Source organism: Podarcis cretensis (assembly GCF_951804945.1).
Source record: "Podarcis cretensis genome assembly, chromosome: 18".
Lineage (NCBI taxonomy): Eukaryota > Metazoa > Chordata > Lepidosauria > Squamata > Lacertidae > Podarcis > Podarcis cretensis.
The window spans coordinates 9,562,409-9,580,062 of NC_137188.1; the positions used below are offsets into that span (position 1 = coordinate 9,562,409).

Below are 17,654 nucleotides of genomic sequence, written 5' to 3' on the forward strand. Positions count from 1 at the left end.
TCCTGGGGAAGGTGGAGTCCAGAGGCTGGAGGCCATAAAAGCCACGGGGTCAAGAGGCTGAAGAGTTGAGCGCCAGGCATCTCCCTCCTTGGCAAGCATGAAGATGTGGAGACTCCGCCAGGTTCTTCTTCTGCTGCTGTCCTTCTCCTTGGCCCAAACAGGTGAGTAAAAGCACCATGGCAGATGATGCACCAGGGCCTTTCTTGTCCCTGAAATTCTCCTCCCAGCCGTCCTTCCCTCTCTGATCACGACTTGACTGGCTGTCCCCAGGCACTGTGGTCATCTGCAAAAGATGTTTCCTACATTCAGGGTGTGGTGCCCTTTTCTAGTGTTGCTGTGATGGCAGCATCCGTGAACCAGAGGCAGGAATCAGCACAGGGAACTGAGGTGATTCTGCCATTGCTGGGGGACAAATCCAATCCAGACTCATTGCCTTTGCCACCAGTGAAGCCACTGGATTCCCCAGCAAACCAGGATTCCTATCCATTGCCTGATTCTTCCTTCCTCCCCATATTTATTCCAAGCCACCAGTTTTCCAAAACTGAAGGAGATCATTCAGTGGCTCATTTCAGAAGGGGAAACTGGGGGTGCTATCTTCAGGATGATGAAAGCAAGATTTGGGGGTGAACACTAGGGGAGGACTGTAGCCCTGTAGATAACATGGTAGCCATAGCCTTGTGCTCATGTGAGTTTAGAGTTTGCAATATTATCTTCTTTTTTCTAAGCAGATTTCAGGCCACAACAGTTCCTGGAGGCTTCCTGTTCTATCAGGGCACAGACTAAAATCTGAGCTCGGCATGATAAGAGGGGAATCTGTGCTGAATCAATACAGGGCTGAGACTAAAACTGGGGGATCTACTAACAGGGTTTAGTCACCCACCAAGGTAAATGATGCTGAGTGGGGGTTGGACTAGCTTCTGTGATCCCATGATTCTGCCCTGCATTATTCTCCTTGCTTTTTCCTTGGGGAGGGGCTGCAGCTCAGTGGAAGAGAAGCTGCTTTGCATTGCAAAAGTCCCGATTTCCATCTGGAACAGCATATCCAGGTTGGAGGGACCCAGGTCTCATTTCCTTGGGAGCCACTTTTGGCAGTCCTTGCAGGAGAATCCTGAGCTAATGGTCTTCCTAGGCTGCTCTGTGCTTTCGCTTTGCTAACTTCCTTGCTAGGAAAACCAATTGTAAGCTCAGCGGAACAGTGAACTGTCCTTTTTGCTCCCCCAATAACTTTGAATGTGTGGAAGACACCCCAGAACATGCAAGGAGGAGGAGGAGGAGCTGATCTCTGCATACGATTCTTGCAGATCCATTGCGGAGTCAGATTGTTGGGGGACATGAAGCCAAGCCCCACTCCAGACCCTACATGGCTTACTTGAGGAGTCCCAGGGGCTCTTACTGTGGCGGATTCCTGGTGGCGCCCCAGTGGGTAATGACGGCTGCGCACTGCAATGGGTAAGTCTCACTAATCCCTCCTTGGTTTTTAGCAGGGATGGTCATAGAATCAGAGAAGTGTACAGTTGGAAGGGGCTGCAAGGGTCTTCTGGTCAGCTGAAGCACCCATGACGGATGACCACCTAACCACCAAGGTGCGCAGCTGGTTGTATGGAGGGAGCCTGGTCTTTTGCACGGGGTCCAGGAGGGGATTGAGTTCTAGGATCTCTGACACTAACTGATGCTCTGTTTCCAGCAACTATAGGGTCACCTTGGGGGCACATAAAATCTCCGTTAAAGAACCCTCTCAGCAAGTGTTCAGCGTTGAGGCTAACTACCCACACCCTGAATTTGACAAGAACACCACCTCAAACGATATCCGTCTGCTCAAGGTAGCTGGCTCCAAGCAATCTCTCCTTCTATCTATCCCCCGAGGTCAGTGATCCTGAAGGCAGAAGGGGTCAAGTGTCTTCCTCCCTCCCAATGTGTGTAGCATAATGAACTAGACATTGTGCAGTTTACCCTGGCATTGGATGACCAAACGTCCCGTCTGGGGCAGCCCTGAAATGAGAATATTCGGAGTAGGCGGCTGCTTGAGGTCTTTATGTAATTTTGAGAATGTTGTTCTTAAAACGGTTTCAGTTGTGTTGTTTTAGTCTTGAAATGTTTGCCACAAAGCAGATGTGGGGTGCAGTAGAGAAGCCTCATTGCAGTCGCAAAACTCTTGCTGGTACAACCATCTAGCTGAACGTGCACCATTTTATATATATATATATATATATATAATTTTTTATTAATTTCCGAATAAAAAATACATAACACATCACATTTCAACTTTAACAAATTTTTCACTTCTGGACTTCCTTCAGCCTCTCTGATAATCATCCAAATTTAATTTTTGAATACACATTTCTTAAATTCACTATTGCCTTTCAATATGCCCTTTGAAACCTGTTTTTCTTTTTTTCCAATATTTCTTTAACATTTACAGAGCTTCTTTAAATGCCACTAACGTTATTTCTCTATCACTTATGCCTTCCCAATAGTCCACCAACTTTCCCCAGTCCTCGATAAACTTTTGGTCTCGTAGATATCTAAACTTTCCTGTCAATTTGTCCAGTTCTGCATAGTCCATCAGCTTCATTCTCCACTCCTCTAATGTTGGTACTTGTTCTTGTTTCCAATTCTGGGCCAGTAATATTCTCGCCGCTGTTACTGCATATTGAAAAAGTTTACAATCCTTTCTATTTATTTCATTTCCTATAATTCCTAAAAGGAAAGCCTCTGGTTTCTTTACAAATGTATATTTCAACATTTTCTTCAATTCATTATAAATCAATTCCCAGAAGCTCTTCACTTTTTTACATTCCCACCACATATGATAGAAAGTACCATCCTTTTCTTTACATTTCCAACATTTCTTACATGTTTTATACATTTTTGCAAGTTTTACCAGTGTAATGTACCATCTATACATCATTTTCATAATATTTTCTTTTAGCGCTGTGCATGCAGTAAATTTCATATGTTCATTCCATAATTTAATCCAATCGTCCATTTGTATATTATATCCAAAATCCCTGGCCCATTTTATCATAACCGATTTAACTTCCTCATCTTTTGTATGCCATTCCAGCAAAATTTTATACATTTTGGATAATATTTTATATTCGTTATTTATTATTTCTGTTTGAAATTTTGACTCTTTCTCTGCGTAACCATATTCTTTAAAGTCCTTCTTAAACATTTCATTTGTTTGTAAGTAATGCAACCAATCATATATATGCTCTTTTACCTCTTCATAAGGTTTCATTTTCCACCTCCCTCCTTCCTTAACAATTAACGTGCACCATTAATATTATCCATAGCGTAATATTATCATTTGGTATTATCAATACAGTCTGCTGATTTCTTTACCCAAACTTCCCCATTTTAGAGGCACCAGATTCCCCCAAGGGCTCCTTGAGCAAGACTAAGCCAATGAGCTTTCTCCCATCTCTCCTTTCCGCAGCTGAATTCCAAGGCTACTCTGAATGAATATGTCCAGATCCTGCGCTTGCCCAAATTCAACCATAACCTCTCCGATGGAACTCCCTGCAGCGTGGCAGGATGGGGCCGGATTTACAAAGACTGGGCACCAAAAACACTCTATGAGACCAATATCGCCATCTCTGGCTGTAGTCAGTACGGGAAGTCATATCCTGATCTCAATGATGGGAAGGTCTGTGCTGGGAGACCCGACAGTCCTGAGACTGTTTTCAAGGTGAGAGCCAGAAGAAGCAGCAAGTGATGGGATAAGGTGGGGGGAGCTGCACACCTTCCCCAGTTATGGATCCCACTCTTCTGAGGGATTATTCTCCTCTCCAGCAAAAGGACGCGGGTGGCGCTGTGGGTTAAACCACAGGGCCTAGGACTTGCCGATTAGAAGGTCGGCGGTTCAAATCCCTGTGACAGGGTGAGCTCCTGTTGCTCAGTCCCTGCTCCTGCCAACCTAGCAGTTCAAAAGCACGTCAAAGTGCAAGTAGATAAATAGGTCCAGCAGGAAAGTAAACGGCGTTTCCATGCGCTGCTCTGGTTCGCCAAAAGCGGCTTAGTCCTGCTGGCCACATGACCCAGAAGCTGTACGCCGGCTCCCTCGGCCAGTAAAGCGAGATGAGCGCCACAACCCCAGAGTCGTCCACGACTGGACCTAATGGTCAGGGGTCCCTTTACCTTTACCAGCAAAATAGACAAGGGCAGATGCCAGTCTACGTACACCTGGCCTGACCAACCCAGTGGCTTCATACAATCTCTGCCAATCCCCAGGGGTGGATGTCGAATGATGCCCTTCACTTCTGTGCATCACAGGCACTCCAAGGGTCCCCAAAAGCGAAGCTGGAGTTATTTAGGCTTGCATCCTGCTAAGGACTCCTGCACAACTACTCTTGTCCCGCTGCTTTTCCAGGAGAAAACCGCTCTGTGGAGCTGAATAGGAGCAAACAACAAAGGAGTTTTCTGCAGATTGCTGTTTGTTCTGATTAAGCAAACAACAAAGGAGTTTTCTGCAGATTGCTGTTTGTTCTGATTAAGAGCTAAAGAGCTGATTTTCCCTGGGAAAGGAGTGGGGCAAGGGGGAAACTGCTCGGACGGGACAAGTAAACCCTATGTCCTACTGTGGGCAGACCCACTGAAATCAACACTTGTGTGTCATAGTATTATGGGATGCCACCCTAGGTCCGGTCCTCCGTTTAAACACAAGCAGAGCTGATTTATGCTTTCTGAACTTATAGCGGAACTGAAAATTGGTTATCTTTTATAATGGCCAAATAGTTCTCCACTCAAATAATATATACATAAAGGAACGCATTAGCAGAAAGAGCACATATAAATGCATATATTGGTAAAACTAATGTACAAAAATGCATTTGATTAGAAAGACACTGCCCTCTAAAAAGTGTATACAGTGGTACCTCAGGTTACATACGCTTCAGGTTACAGACTCCGCTAACCCAGAAATAGTGCTTCAGGTTAAGAACTTTGCTTTAGGATGAGAACAGAAATCGTGCTCTGGCGGCACGGCTGAAGCAGGAGGCCCCATTAGCTAAAGTGGTTCTTCAGGTTAAGAACAGTTTCAGGTTAAGAACGGAGCTCCAGAACGAATTAAGTACTAAACCCGAGGTACCACTGTATAAGGGAAATGTTCACAAGGATCTCCACTCAGAATTGACAGATCCAACCAACAGAAACCTGGCCGTTTGCCCTGGTTCAAGCTCCAGAGTTTCGCCACAATGTGGATCCAAATCTTCCCCCAGCTGCCATCTTTGTTCTCTTGTCTCCACAGGGAGATTCGGGTGGCCCCTTGGTGTGCGATGGTGTGGCACAAGGAATCGTCTCGTATGGCTATCCCTGCCCTCCAGCAGTTTACACTCGTGTTGCCCGTTACCTTCCATGGATCAAGAAAACCATGAAACTGTGAACAGAGGAAGCAACCGCGGTGACATTTTGCCTTCTTTCCCAGCCCTAATGCTTTTGCTTGCTGAATAACCTGCTTGGCTTGCATTCTGCAACAAAACACACACACACACACACACAAACAGAGAGAGAGAGAGAGAGAGAGAGAGAGAGAGAGAGAGAGAGAGACCCTCAATGGCTGCGAAAAAGGAAGATCTATCAGATGTTTCATACAGGATGGTGTTTGGTTAAGTGCCTTCACTGCCTCCCATCCCCTTGAAGAAAACCCTTCCACAGACCTCCATCTCCCTCAAACAGCTCCTCCCTTCTCCCTTCCTTCCCCTAATGCAGGGATGGAGGACCTGTGGCCCCCAGATGCTGGAGTCCAGCAACATCTGGAGAGCCAAAGACGGTCCAAATGTCTGGATAGCATCATGTTCCTTGAGATCAGGAGGGACGGACCTGTGGCTGACTAAATGCTGCTGGACTCCAACTCCCATCAGTCCTGGCCAGTTTAGCCAAATGTGAGGGTTGATGGGAGCTGAAGTCCATCAACATCTGGATGGCCAATATGTCAACCACATCTGCTTTAGAGGACTCCTCTGGCTCTTCCTTCCAGAGCCCCGCAGACCTGCCATTGAAACCTGCATTCTGGGTCAAGGTCAGGTTGAGTCCCTTGAGGTTGAGGCATGCGGGACGTGGTCCTCTCAGCCAACAGGGAATAATTCTATCCCATATCTAAAGGGATCCTCTGTGTATTTCATCAGCCCCCCAAAGACCACCCTAACCTCTAGGATTCCTAGACGCAGATCCAAAACATTTTGGCACCCACAACACCTCACAAATAACCATTTCACAAAATAAACTCCCCTAAGTGGTGGGTTGTCGCAATGTGTTGTAGGGATGGAGGAGACATTTAATATTCAGCCTGGGTTGAAAGTTCACACTTTCTGAAACAAGGTTCACACCAAAAACAGTCATCCTCTAAAATTCACATTTCTCCAGATTTTGCAGTTTAGGGCTCCAGTCATGTTTATGGGAATGCACATAATAGGGGTGACGTGTGTCCTTTGATGCAAGGAATACTTAAAAAAAAAATGCCAAAAATGCATTATCTTACGGCAAATTGCTTTGCAAAAAAATGTGAATTTGTGGCATGATTGCATACAAAAGTGTGTATCGAAAGAAATTCACATTAAAATGCTGTTGAATTTTCATGAGTTTTCCGTCCGTTCTTTAAAAAAAACAAGCCTGCAAACTTATACAGATATGTGGATAACTGAACTTATGATGGGAAAAAGAAGAAGCTGGAAGGCATAAAAGTGGACAATTTGTCCATCCATGTCTATGCTGTAGGCATGGGTGACTTCAACTACCTTGACATAGACATGCTGCCCTTGTGTCCCTGCCATAACCAAGAGGTAAAAATGTCTAGCTGCGTGGCGAGTTCCCGCCTCCCCCACAGAAATAAAGACATGAGACACAAGAATTCGAGTTAATGGGTCAAATTAGGCCACAACTTGATTGATTACAGGAATTGAGTGGTATTGGCTTAGGCATTGGTCCTATCAACTAACCGGCTTCAACCCACTTGCTTGAAGGGTTAACCACCAGTAGGGGGAGTCCCACTGATGCACATCAACTAAGAGCTCCCCTGGGGTCACCGCTCGGGGGCGTGCCGTGGGCCCACACCTCCATAGGCTTAGGACGAGGCCATTTTTACCAAGAGGTAAAAATGTCTAGTTACCCCAAAGGACTGTGTCCTAGAACACCTGGTGGCCTCAGGTGTGGTGTAGTGGTTAAGAGCAGTAGTCTCGTAATCTGGGGAACCGGGTTCGCGTCTCCGCTCCTCCACATGCAGCTGTTGGGTGACCTTGGGCCAGTCACACTTCTCTGAAGTCTCTCAGCCCCACTCACCTCACAGAGTGTTTGTTGTGGGGGAGGAAGGGAAAGGAGAAGGTTAGCCGCTTTGAGACTCCTGAAGGGGAGTGATAAAAAGGGATATCAAATCCAAACTCTTCTTCTTCTTCAGGGGGGCTCAGGCGGGCTTCCTCTTAAGTGGCCCCCTGGATGCTGTGCAAGATGTCAGTATTGTTGAACCAGCTGGGACCAGGGACCGTAGTGCTATTAAATTAAAGACACGCCTACAGGGCCAATTGCCAATGTCAGAAGGTGGTGTGGTTGCTCAAGAGTAAACAGGCAAGACTGCGGCCTGTCTTTTCCAGGCTTTACTCTTGGTACAACCTATTTACAGTGAAGAGCGTCGTAAGTTCAGGTCTGGCTCAATCGCTAGCAGAATGTGATGGCCTGGGAATCTGATTCAGAGGCTGAACCGGAGGAATCCCAGCCTGCACTGGAGTCCTCACCTCCAGGGCTGACTGAGCCGGGACAGGGGCTTGAACCTGAAGGGTCCTCACCTGTGCCGGATCCTCAGGAGCAGACACCAGCTGAATCCGCTCTGGCTCCTGAGGTGATGGAGGACCCATTGCCTGCAGGTGCTCCACTCTCAGCCCCGTCAGGGGAAGAGGAGGTTGCCTCTGGGTCCGCTAACCCTCCAGCCTCTCCTGAGCTGCAGAGGATCAGGGCAGAGAGGCAGAGGGAACTAAGTTCTCGCAGGAGGAGGGCTTGCCTCCAGGCCAGGAGAGGCGAGTCACCAGAGGATCGGGGCCGCCCTATGCCTCAGAGAAAATAAAGGCCAGTCAGCCCCAGTCCCAGGTTGTGGGAGCAACATCGTTGGTTACCTGTTCCTGCCGGCACCCTGTCCTGCTCTTCCAGAGTTCCTGACCTCACCCGACTCCTTGCCTTGGACCCTGATTCGCCTTTGACGGACAGCCTCCAGACCCTCGACCTAGGACCAGACTCAGACCACACAGCACGGTAACACACACACCCCCCGGGACCAGCACACAGAATCTGGGAGTGGTTGGCCTTTATACCTCCCCCAGCATAAAAGCCGTGTGACCCCCCAGCCTTTTCTGCCCTCCCTGCACCGAAGCCTACTGCGCAGAAGGGGCGCTGGGAAGGGCACACTCCCCGCCTCTCTGGTTTGCTCAGGCAAACAACAACACATTTGTGTGGATGCATTAGCAGTTTATTGTGAATTACTCTTGAGATACAGAGTTGCATACAAGTTTGCCAAAATGGTGCGTCTTTGCAAAGCGATTCCCCCAAAATAAGGCATTTGCGGCAGGCTCCTTTCGCTGCTACGCACACTGATAGACACACCTCATTCCAGTATCTGCATTTATGTGCACTAAACTTGCCTGGAGAGCCAAACTGCAAAATTCAGAGGAGGGCGAATTTGAAAGGATGGCTGTGTTTCATATCTTTTTCCAGAAAGTCTGAATGAGGGAGGTTCAATCTTTGAGCTGAATTTAATTTCCCCTCTGTCCCTTTGGTACATCACCACAACCATTAGCCTGAAGGAGTTTGGCATGTGAAGTTGTAAACTGCTAACTTTTAACTGCCCGCCCCGTCTTTTAAATGCATTTTGGTGCCAAGGTCTTTTGTATGATTGCCTAGGAATCCTAGAGCTCAGACCAGTGATTTGGACATTGAGGAACTGCACAGAGGAAGGCCCCTAGGGCTGAAATGAAATGGCTCCTCTTGAACAGGGTGAGAAATTCCCACAGTCCTGACCCTGCGGTGTCCCAGAAGGCAGCGTCCAAATCTATACCAGGCTGAAGAGGAAGGATGGAGGAAGGTGGAATCATCTAAAGGGAGATGCGGTTAATCTTTTGGGATGTTGATGGGTGTCAACTCCAGTCGCCCCATATTGGCCATGTTGTCTGGGGCTGATGGGAGTTGGAGTTCAACCACATCTGGAAGGTGACAGGTTCGCCTCCCCTGATCCAGAGGACGAGGAGGAGATCTGTGGAGCTTTGCTCAGTCCAGACATTTGGACAACAGTGGGGAACCTTTGGTCATCCAAAGGTTGCTGGACTCCTATTATCTGCAACAAACATGGCCAATGGCCAGGGATAACGGGAGATGCATTTCAGCAGCATCGAGAAGGCCAGAGGTCCCTTTTCCCTGCCTTAGGAGAAACCAGGTAGGGTAGGAGGAGTCACTTCAGGGAGTCCAGAGGCGTATGGCGCTCTGAGAGATTGTTCCAGCCGTATGGGGACAGGAGAGAGAAGGGACAGAATAGTTCTGAGGGAGAAGAAGGGCACCTTTTTCAGATGAGAGCGATGGAGCAGTGAAGGTCAGGGGAAGAGGTATGAAGGGGAACACAGTAGAGGAAAGGAGGGGAGCGGTTTTCTTGAAGGGGATGGGGAGGGACTGAAGGAACTTGTGGAAACCGAATCGTGTACGGAACACCTGATACTTTTTGCAGCTGTTGGGGGGGGTCAGTGTGCATGTGTGCATGTGTGCATGTGTGTGTGTGTGTGTGTGTGTGTGTGTGTGTGTGGTTGCAGGATTCAAGCCAAACAGCTTATGTAGCAAGCAGAAGCATTAAAAGAAGAAGGAGGCCTTCCTTCTCCTCTTCACTTGGCCATGGTTTTCTTGATCCAAGGAAGGTACTGGGCGATGCGAGTGTAAACGGCAGGAGGGCAGGGGTTGCTGTAGGAGAGGATTCCATGTGCTACGCCATTGCACACCAAAGGATCACCCATCTCCCCCTGTGGAAGGAAGGAAACAAAGATGGCAGGTGGGGGAAGATTTGGCTCCACCTCAAGGAGGACTTGGGAGCTAATGTAGGTCTTTCAGGACGGGTGTTATATAACGTATTGGTTTCGGAAGCACAAGTAAGCTGAGATGGCATACCAAGTGCAAACCAGGCCCAGGATTGTATTCCATGCCACTCCTGCTCAGAGTAGACACATTGACCTTATTAGCTATGGTGCTGTTCCTTTCCCAGGGTCTGCCTAAACCCCCAATAGCTCAGTCAGTAGAGCAGGAGACCCTTCACCTCAGGGTCTGGGGTTCCATCCCCACGTTGGGCGAAACATTCCTTCATGGCTGGGGAGCGGACCTCCCCCACCCTCAGGGGTCCCCTTTTCACGCTGTTCATCCTGTCCAATAATGGGGGAAGGTGCTTCCACCCCCTCCTCTGGTTCTATCACCTGCTGTTTCTGCTGACGCTTACCTGGTTGAAAGCCTGAGAGTCTTCACGTTTGCCTGCACAGATCTTTCCACCATCGATCTTGGGATAGAACTTCTGGCAGTTGCTTCGGTCGTAGATGTTGACTATGGCCTCATAGAGCTTGACATCGCAATCGTTCTGTTTCAGGCCCCAGCCGGCCACACTGCAGGCTGTCCCGTCAGAGAGGTCACTGCTAGATGTTGGCAATGGCAGGATGCGAATGTTTTTATTCAGACGAACCTTTGACTGCAGCTGGGGAAAGGACAGGGAGACGAGGCAGGAATGAGCGCCTTAGCGTTGCAATAGGAAGCCCTTGAAACCTGTTCCTTTATGAATGTAGAACTGCATTCATAATAATGAATGCTAATAAATAATGAGATTCCCATGGACTGCAAGAAGATCAAACCTCTCCATTCTGAAGGAAATCAGCCCTGAGTGCTCACTGGAAGGACAGATCCTGAAGCTGAGGCTCCAAGACTTTGGCCACCTCAGGAGAAGAGAAGACTCCCTGGAAAAGACCCTGATGCTGGGAAAGATGGAGGGCGCAAGGAGAAGGGGATGACGGAGGACGAGATGGTGGGACAGTGTTCTTGAAGCGACCAGCATGAGTTTGACCAAGCTGCGGGAGACAGTGGAAGACAGGAGGGCCTGGTCCAGGGGGTCACCAAGAGGCGGACACAACTAAATGACTAAACAACAACAACCATAAATAGTGATAATAATCCGATCATACTAATGACCAAAGAGCTGGAATCAGCTGAACAAGTCCTTAATATTTCACACATGGGGATGGAAGGAGACATTTAGCTCCTTCTGCCTTCAGGCTCGGGGCCCTCGGGGTGCTTGCAGAGTGAGAAAAAGGCTTGGGGTGTGGTACCTTGAGCAGACGGATATCATTTGAAAAGGTGTTGTTCTTGAACGTATAATCTTTGTGCGGGTAGCGTTTGTCCACTCTGTAAGTTTCTCCGTCATGTTTGAGGTCATGTGCTCCCAGGACAACCTTATGAACACTGAAAACGAAGCAACAGTCAGGGTCAGAGATCCCAAGAATCAATGTTCTCCCAGTCCCTGTACAAAAGACCAGCCCCCACCCCATGGCCCTTAATAACAAATTATTATTATTATTATTATTATTATTATTATTATTATTAGTTCTCCGCCCATCAGACTGGGTTGCCCCAGGCACTCTGGGAGACTTCCAACAGAATATTGAAGAACATCAGACATTCAAAGCTTTCCTACACAGGGCTGCCTTCAGATGTTTACAGAAGGTCATAATATTCTTGGTTTCTTTGACATCTTAGGGGAGGGCGTTCCACAGGGAGGGCACCCCCTACCGAGAAGACCCTCTGCCTGATTCCCTGTAACTTTATTTCTCTCGGTGAGGAAGCCTCTAGTAGACCCTCAGAGTTGTATCTCAGTGTCTGGGCTGAATGATGGGGATGGAGAAGAAGCAGAAGCCTGGGAGACAGGGCAGAGCCTTGTGGTACTTCTCAAGTGAGGGCCCAGGGATCCAAAGACTCATCTTTGAACATCATTTTCTGGACTCGGCCCAGGTAGATGGAGTGGAACCACTGTATAACTGCCCACAACTCCCAGCTCTCCTAGATGGTCCAGGAGGATGTCATGGTTGATAGTATCAAAAGATACGTTCAACAGAACTAGGAAGCAGGTTTCCCCTCTGTCCCTAGAGATCATTGACCAGCATGGCCAAGGCAGTTTCAGTCCCACGATGGGGCCAGAAGCCCAGCTGGGAGGGGTCCAAATGGTCCGCATCCTCCAGGCGTGCCTGGAGTTGTTCATCAAATACCCACTGCCAAAGAATGGAAGATTTGAGATGGGGCGAGAGATGGCCATAGCGACCAGGTCCAAAGATGTTTTTTTTTTAGGAAGCGGTTTCCTTCAGCGGGTCTGGGAAGGGTCTCTCACAAAGAGAGGCATTCACCACCCCACGGAGCCCATCACTCAGCCTTGTCTGGCTCGCTTTTATGAGCCAGGATGGGCAAGGATCAAGGAGATAGGGGGTTGATTTCACTCCAAGCAGCCTGTCCACATCCTCACAGGTAACAGGTTGAAATTCATCCCATGCAACTTGACTAGATGGAGCAATGGCATGTTCTTGCCCTGCCCTGCCCTGCCCCCTTCCAGCAATTAGCTTTACCCTCAATGATCACCACTCCTAAAAAAAGAGGAAGGCCTTAGGGATACTTACATTCCGCAGCGTGCAGAAGTCATGACCCACTGTTCTCCCACGAGGAATCCACCACAGATGAAATAGTTCTGGGAATTCAGCAAGGCAGCCATGTAGGGTCTGGAGTGAGGACTGGTTCCATTCGGGCAACGATTCTGCCTCCGCAGTGGATCTGCAAGAAGCAAACGCAGAGATAAACTGCTACTGCTGCTGCTTACAAATTCTAGAGCAGGCATAGGCAAACTCGGCCCTCCAGGTGTTTTTGGCCTACAACTCCCATGATCCCTAGCTAACAGGACCAGTGGTCAGGGATGATGGGAATTGTAGTCCCAAAACATCTGGAGGGCCAAGTTTGCCTACGCCTGTTCTAGAGTGTTGTCGTTCCTGAGAACCACCCAAAAGGTTGGTGCTGACCTTGAAAGCCCTAAACGGCCCCGTCCCCTGAAGGAATGTTGTTGGCATAGCCCCAAAGAGAAGTAGGAATTGACTCATGCGTTGGTGGGTTTTACTCACCTGTTTTGGCCGAGGAGAAGGACAACAGCAGTAGCAGAAGAACCTGGCAGAGTCTCCACATCTTGATGCTTGCCAAGGAGGGAGATGCCTGGCACTAAACTCTTCAGCCTCTTGACTCCGTAGCTTTTATTACCTCCACCCTCTGGACTCCACCTTCCCCAGGAAGCCACAATCTAGACTTGAGATCTGATGGGCGAATCTTTACTACCCCACCCACCCATCGATGGCCATCAGATAGCAAGACAGTTTGTGGGGGTTTTTTTTGTTGGGGCCAGATAAGGAGACTGGGGAAAGGGGAAGCAGAGTGAACCCTCAGTGTCGAAATGTAGAAGCGGTGAAGGTGCTTTTTTTGGGGGGGGGTGAATATTGGGGTGCTGCCTTACTGTATGCAGAGAACCTCTCCCTTACCAATAGAAAGGCATCATGCAGAATCTAAATCCAGACACGGGAAACCAAGTCGCCTGACCTCCCCTTTGGTGGTGGGTTGGCAAGGAGGGCTGTTGTCGAGTCATCACCTGCGTACAATGGTACCTTGGTTTGCATACATCTTGGTTTGCATACGTTTTGGATTACAAACACGTCAACCCCGGGAATGCGTATCCCGGTTTGCAACCTCTTTTTGGATTACAACCCATTTTGGGGGGATTGCGAACAAATTTTGGGGGGAGGTCCCATTGGCGAAAGCGCGCCTCGGGTTACAACCTGTTTTGGTTTACAAACGGACCTCCGGGGTCCCTTTACCTAAGAGCTGATCTGGGTAGTTCACTGCCCCATAAGTTGCAGTTGTGCCCTCATGCCTCAGTTATGCCACAGAGGTGTCTTGCCTGATTATTGTCTCTTACATTTCTCTTATGTTGGAGAGTTTGGCGGGTCTGGGGGCCTGAACACACAACAGTAGAACTCGCTGACGTCTGACAAAGATAAATGTTGGGAGACTGGGAGGTGAGCTCCAGAGTTTAACTATGCACTGCTAAAAGATGGCCTGCTTTTGCTCTGTGCCGAATCTTTCCACATTCCTCCTCGCCAGTCCCAATGGGCATCATCCATCACGGACCATGTCCTTTTCTAACTAGAGGTTCCCAGAATCCTTCTGCATGCAAAGCAGGGGATTTCCCACCAAGCTCCCCATATCAAAGATTTTACTGGCAGCTGCTGTCCCTTGTGATGGGTGGAGCGTAAATCAAGGAGCCCAACAGCTGGTCAGGCAGGGAGGCGGCTCATCCTAGTTTCCTCCCCATCCTGCTCTCTGCTGAGTTCCGCAAGGGGCAACACAAGAGCTATAAGCATGGCAAGCGAGCACATGCTTCACACTGTTATGACCGCCATCGTCCCATTTGTTAGGGACCTCTGACCACCCAGATGTTGTTTTTCTGTAGTTCCCATCAGCCCCAGAGACAGATGAGCAGCTCTGCCAATTCCGGGTTCAATTCGTTCCTCCTTTCCCCAGTCTCCTTATATGGCCCCAACAGAACCAAACCGCACAAATCGTTTTGCTATCTGGTTACCATCGATGGGTGGGGTGGGGTGGGGTCTGTCAAGTGGCTGGAGAGAAAAGATAAATGTGTTGAAATCCGCCTATCGGATCTCAAGTCTAGATTGCGGCTTCCGGCCGAAGGTGGAGTCAGAGGGTGGAGGTAGTGAAAGCCACAGGGGTTAAGATGCTGAAGAGTTAAGATCAGGCATCTCTCTCCTTGGCAAGCATCAAGATGTGGAAATTCTGACAACCTCTTCTACTCCTTCTCTTTGGCCCAGATGGATGACCAAAGCAACAACCCACCCATTATCCCTGGCCACTGGCCATTTTTGCTGCAGATGATGGGAGTCCAGCAACCTTTGGAGGCCCAAAGGTTCCCCACCGTTGTCCAAATGTCTGGACTGAGCAAAGTTCCACAGATCTCCTCCTCGTCCTCTGGGTCAGGGGAGGCGAACCTGTCACCTTCCAGATGTTTTTTTTTTTTTATAAATATTTATTGGGATTTTTTAGATACAAAATGCAAAAAAAATAAACAATATAGCATGGATCATAACACATTTTTCAGAACTTCTTTGGACTCCCTCACGTCTCCCACTCCCACTTACATCATTATAAATTTATCATCTTATTTATATTCTTAAATCTTGTTCAGTTAATTTAATCTAATCTCCAAAAATTTAATGTTTCCCTCAATCTCACTTATCTTCAAGTTCAAATCTAATTCATTGGTAGGCAATTATTTATGATCTAGCATCCTTCTTAGCATTCAACCAAATTACAATACTTTTGTAAATAAATCTTGAATTTCTTCCAGTCTTCTTCAACCCTCTCTTCTCCCAGGTCTCGAATTCTGCCAGTCATCTCGGCCAGTTGCATATAGTCCATCAGCTGCATCTGCCACTCTTCCAGTGTGGGTAGATCTTGAGTTTTCCAGCTCTTAGCGATGAGTATCCTTGCTGCCGTTGTTGCATACATAAACACCTTCCAGATGTTGTTGGACTCCAACTCCCATCAGCCCCAGACAACATGGCCAATACGGGGCGACTGGAGTTGACATCGATCAACATCTGGATGGCGAAAAGATTAACTGCACCTCCCTTTAGATGATTCCACCTTCCTCCATCCTCCCTCTTCAGCCTGGTATAGATTTGGACTTTGCGTTCTGTAAACTGCTGGAGGGCAGGGATAGCCATACGAGACGATTCCTTGTGCCACGCCATCGCACACCAAGGGCCCACCCGAATCACCCTGTGGAGAGGAGAGAGAGAACAAAGATGGCAGCTTGGGGAAGATTTGGATCCATGTCATGGCAAACTCTGGAGCTTGAACCAGGGCAAACGGCCAGGTTTCTGTTGGTTGGATCAGTCAATTCTGAGTGGAAATATTGGTGGGCATTTAATAATAATAAACATTTTTATTTATACCCCGCCCTCCCCAGCCAAAGCCGGGCTCAGGGCAGCTAACAAGCAATAATAAAAACAAGTTGAATGAATACAACTTAAAAACAAGATTAAAATACAACATTAAAATATTGAAACATTAAAATATTAAAATGTAGCCTCACAGGAGGAGACAGGAAAAGAAAGAGGCGGTGGGAATCAAATTGGCTCCAAACCAAAGGCCAGGTGGAACAACCCTGTCTTACAGGCCCTGCGGAAAGAAATCAGATCCTGCAGGGCCCTGGTCTCATGAGGCAGAGTGTGCCACCAGGCCGGAGCCAGTGCTGAAAAGGCCCTGCCTCTGGTTGAGGCTAATCTGACTTCCTTAGGGCCCAGGACCTCTAGGGTGTTGCCATTCATGGACCTTAAGGTCCTCCGTGGGGCATACCAGGAGAGGCGGTCCCGTAGGTATGAGGTATGAGATTTCCCCTAACATACACATTTTGGTAGGCAATGGATTTCTAATCAAATGCATTTTTCTACCTGGGGGTTGGCATACATTGTATGAAGCCACTGGGTTGGTGAGGCCAGGCAGGGGTGTAGCTAGCTAGAGCACTGGGGGCGGGACGAGCCACCCATGGGGGCGCCACAGTGATTCATGGATGGGGGGCAGGATGATCTGCCCAGGGGGCACGGTGGCAAGCTGCCCACGGAGTCCGCCTGGGTGTCCGCGGTGTGCTATTTTGTCACCCCTCAGGGATGACACCCAGGGCAGACCACACCGATCTTCCTATGCCCCTGAGGCCAGGTATAAGTAGACTGGCAACTGCCCGTATCTGTTTTGCTGGACAGGAGAAGGATCCCTTAGAAGGGTGGGATCCATAACGAGGAAGGCATGTAGCTCTCCCTCTCCTGATCCTGTCTCTTGCAGCTTCTGCTGACTCACCATGAAAACAGTCTCTGGCTTATTACACCCGTCAAATTAGCGAAAATGTATAAAGATAATAATAAATGTTGGAAATGTAAAGAAAAAGAGGGAACATTTTATCACATGTGGTGGGAATGTAAAAAGGTGAAAAGCTTCTGGGAGATGATATATAATGAGATGAAAAAAATGTTGAAATATACATTTATAAAGAAACCAGAAGCATTTTTACTGGGCATTGTTGGGAGTGATATAAACAGAAAGGAATTTAAGCTCTTTTTATATGCAATAACAGCAGCAAGAAAATTACTGGCCCCAAAATGGAAGCAAGAAGAATTACCGACGATCGAAGAATGGAGGATGAAGTTAATGGACTATGCAGAACTAGATAAATTAACAGGAAGGATTCAAAACCGGCGGGACCAGAAATTCACGGAAGACTGGAGTAAATTTACGGACTATTTGAAAAGTAATTGTGAAGAACAGACGACGTTTGCAGGTTTGCAAGAAGTTTTGTGAGGAGTATTATTGGAAGTATTGCAAAAATGGAGAAGGGGGAGGAAGATTTGTTAAGAGATGTAAAGGCAATAAAGAAATGCATAAGAGGTGGTTAAAACGGTGGATCATCAAAGGTGCTGATGGAAGTCTAAAAAGATTGTATATGTGATACGTTTTGTGGTACATTTTATAATTTATATGTTAAAATCAATAAAAAAATATTAGAAAAA

The 17,654-nt window shown here is 47.9% G+C and overlaps 2 protein-coding genes across 2 annotated transcripts; one reads left to right on the forward strand and one right to left on the reverse strand.

Annotated features, from left to right (window-relative positions):
• Nucleotides 1-6,573, forward strand: LOC307207177 (granzyme B-like). The gene is made up of 5 exons (XM_079960949.1): nucleotides 1-161; nucleotides 1,302-1,449; nucleotides 1,685-1,820; nucleotides 3,440-3,691; nucleotides 5,249-6,573. The coding sequence occupies exons 1-5, from the start codon at nucleotides 98-100 to the stop codon at nucleotides 5,381-5,383; spliced, it is 735 nt and encodes a 244-aa protein (XP_079817075.1). The 5' UTR covers nucleotides 1-97; the 3' UTR covers nucleotides 5,384-6,573.
• Nucleotides 6,574-9,732: 3,159 nt separating this feature from the next.
• Nucleotides 9,733-13,474, reverse strand: LOC307207180 (mast cell protease 2-like). The gene is made up of 5 exons (XM_079960953.1): nucleotides 13,149-13,474; nucleotides 12,657-12,807; nucleotides 11,322-11,454; nucleotides 10,448-10,696; nucleotides 9,733-9,980 (listed from the first exon to the last, which is right to left on the reverse strand). The coding sequence occupies exons 1-5, from the start codon at nucleotides 13,207-13,209 to the stop codon at nucleotides 9,846-9,848; spliced, it is 729 nt and encodes a 242-aa protein (XP_079817079.1). The 5' UTR covers nucleotides 13,210-13,474; the 3' UTR covers nucleotides 9,733-9,845.
• Between the last annotated feature and the right edge of the window lie 4,180 nt (nucleotides 13,475-17,654).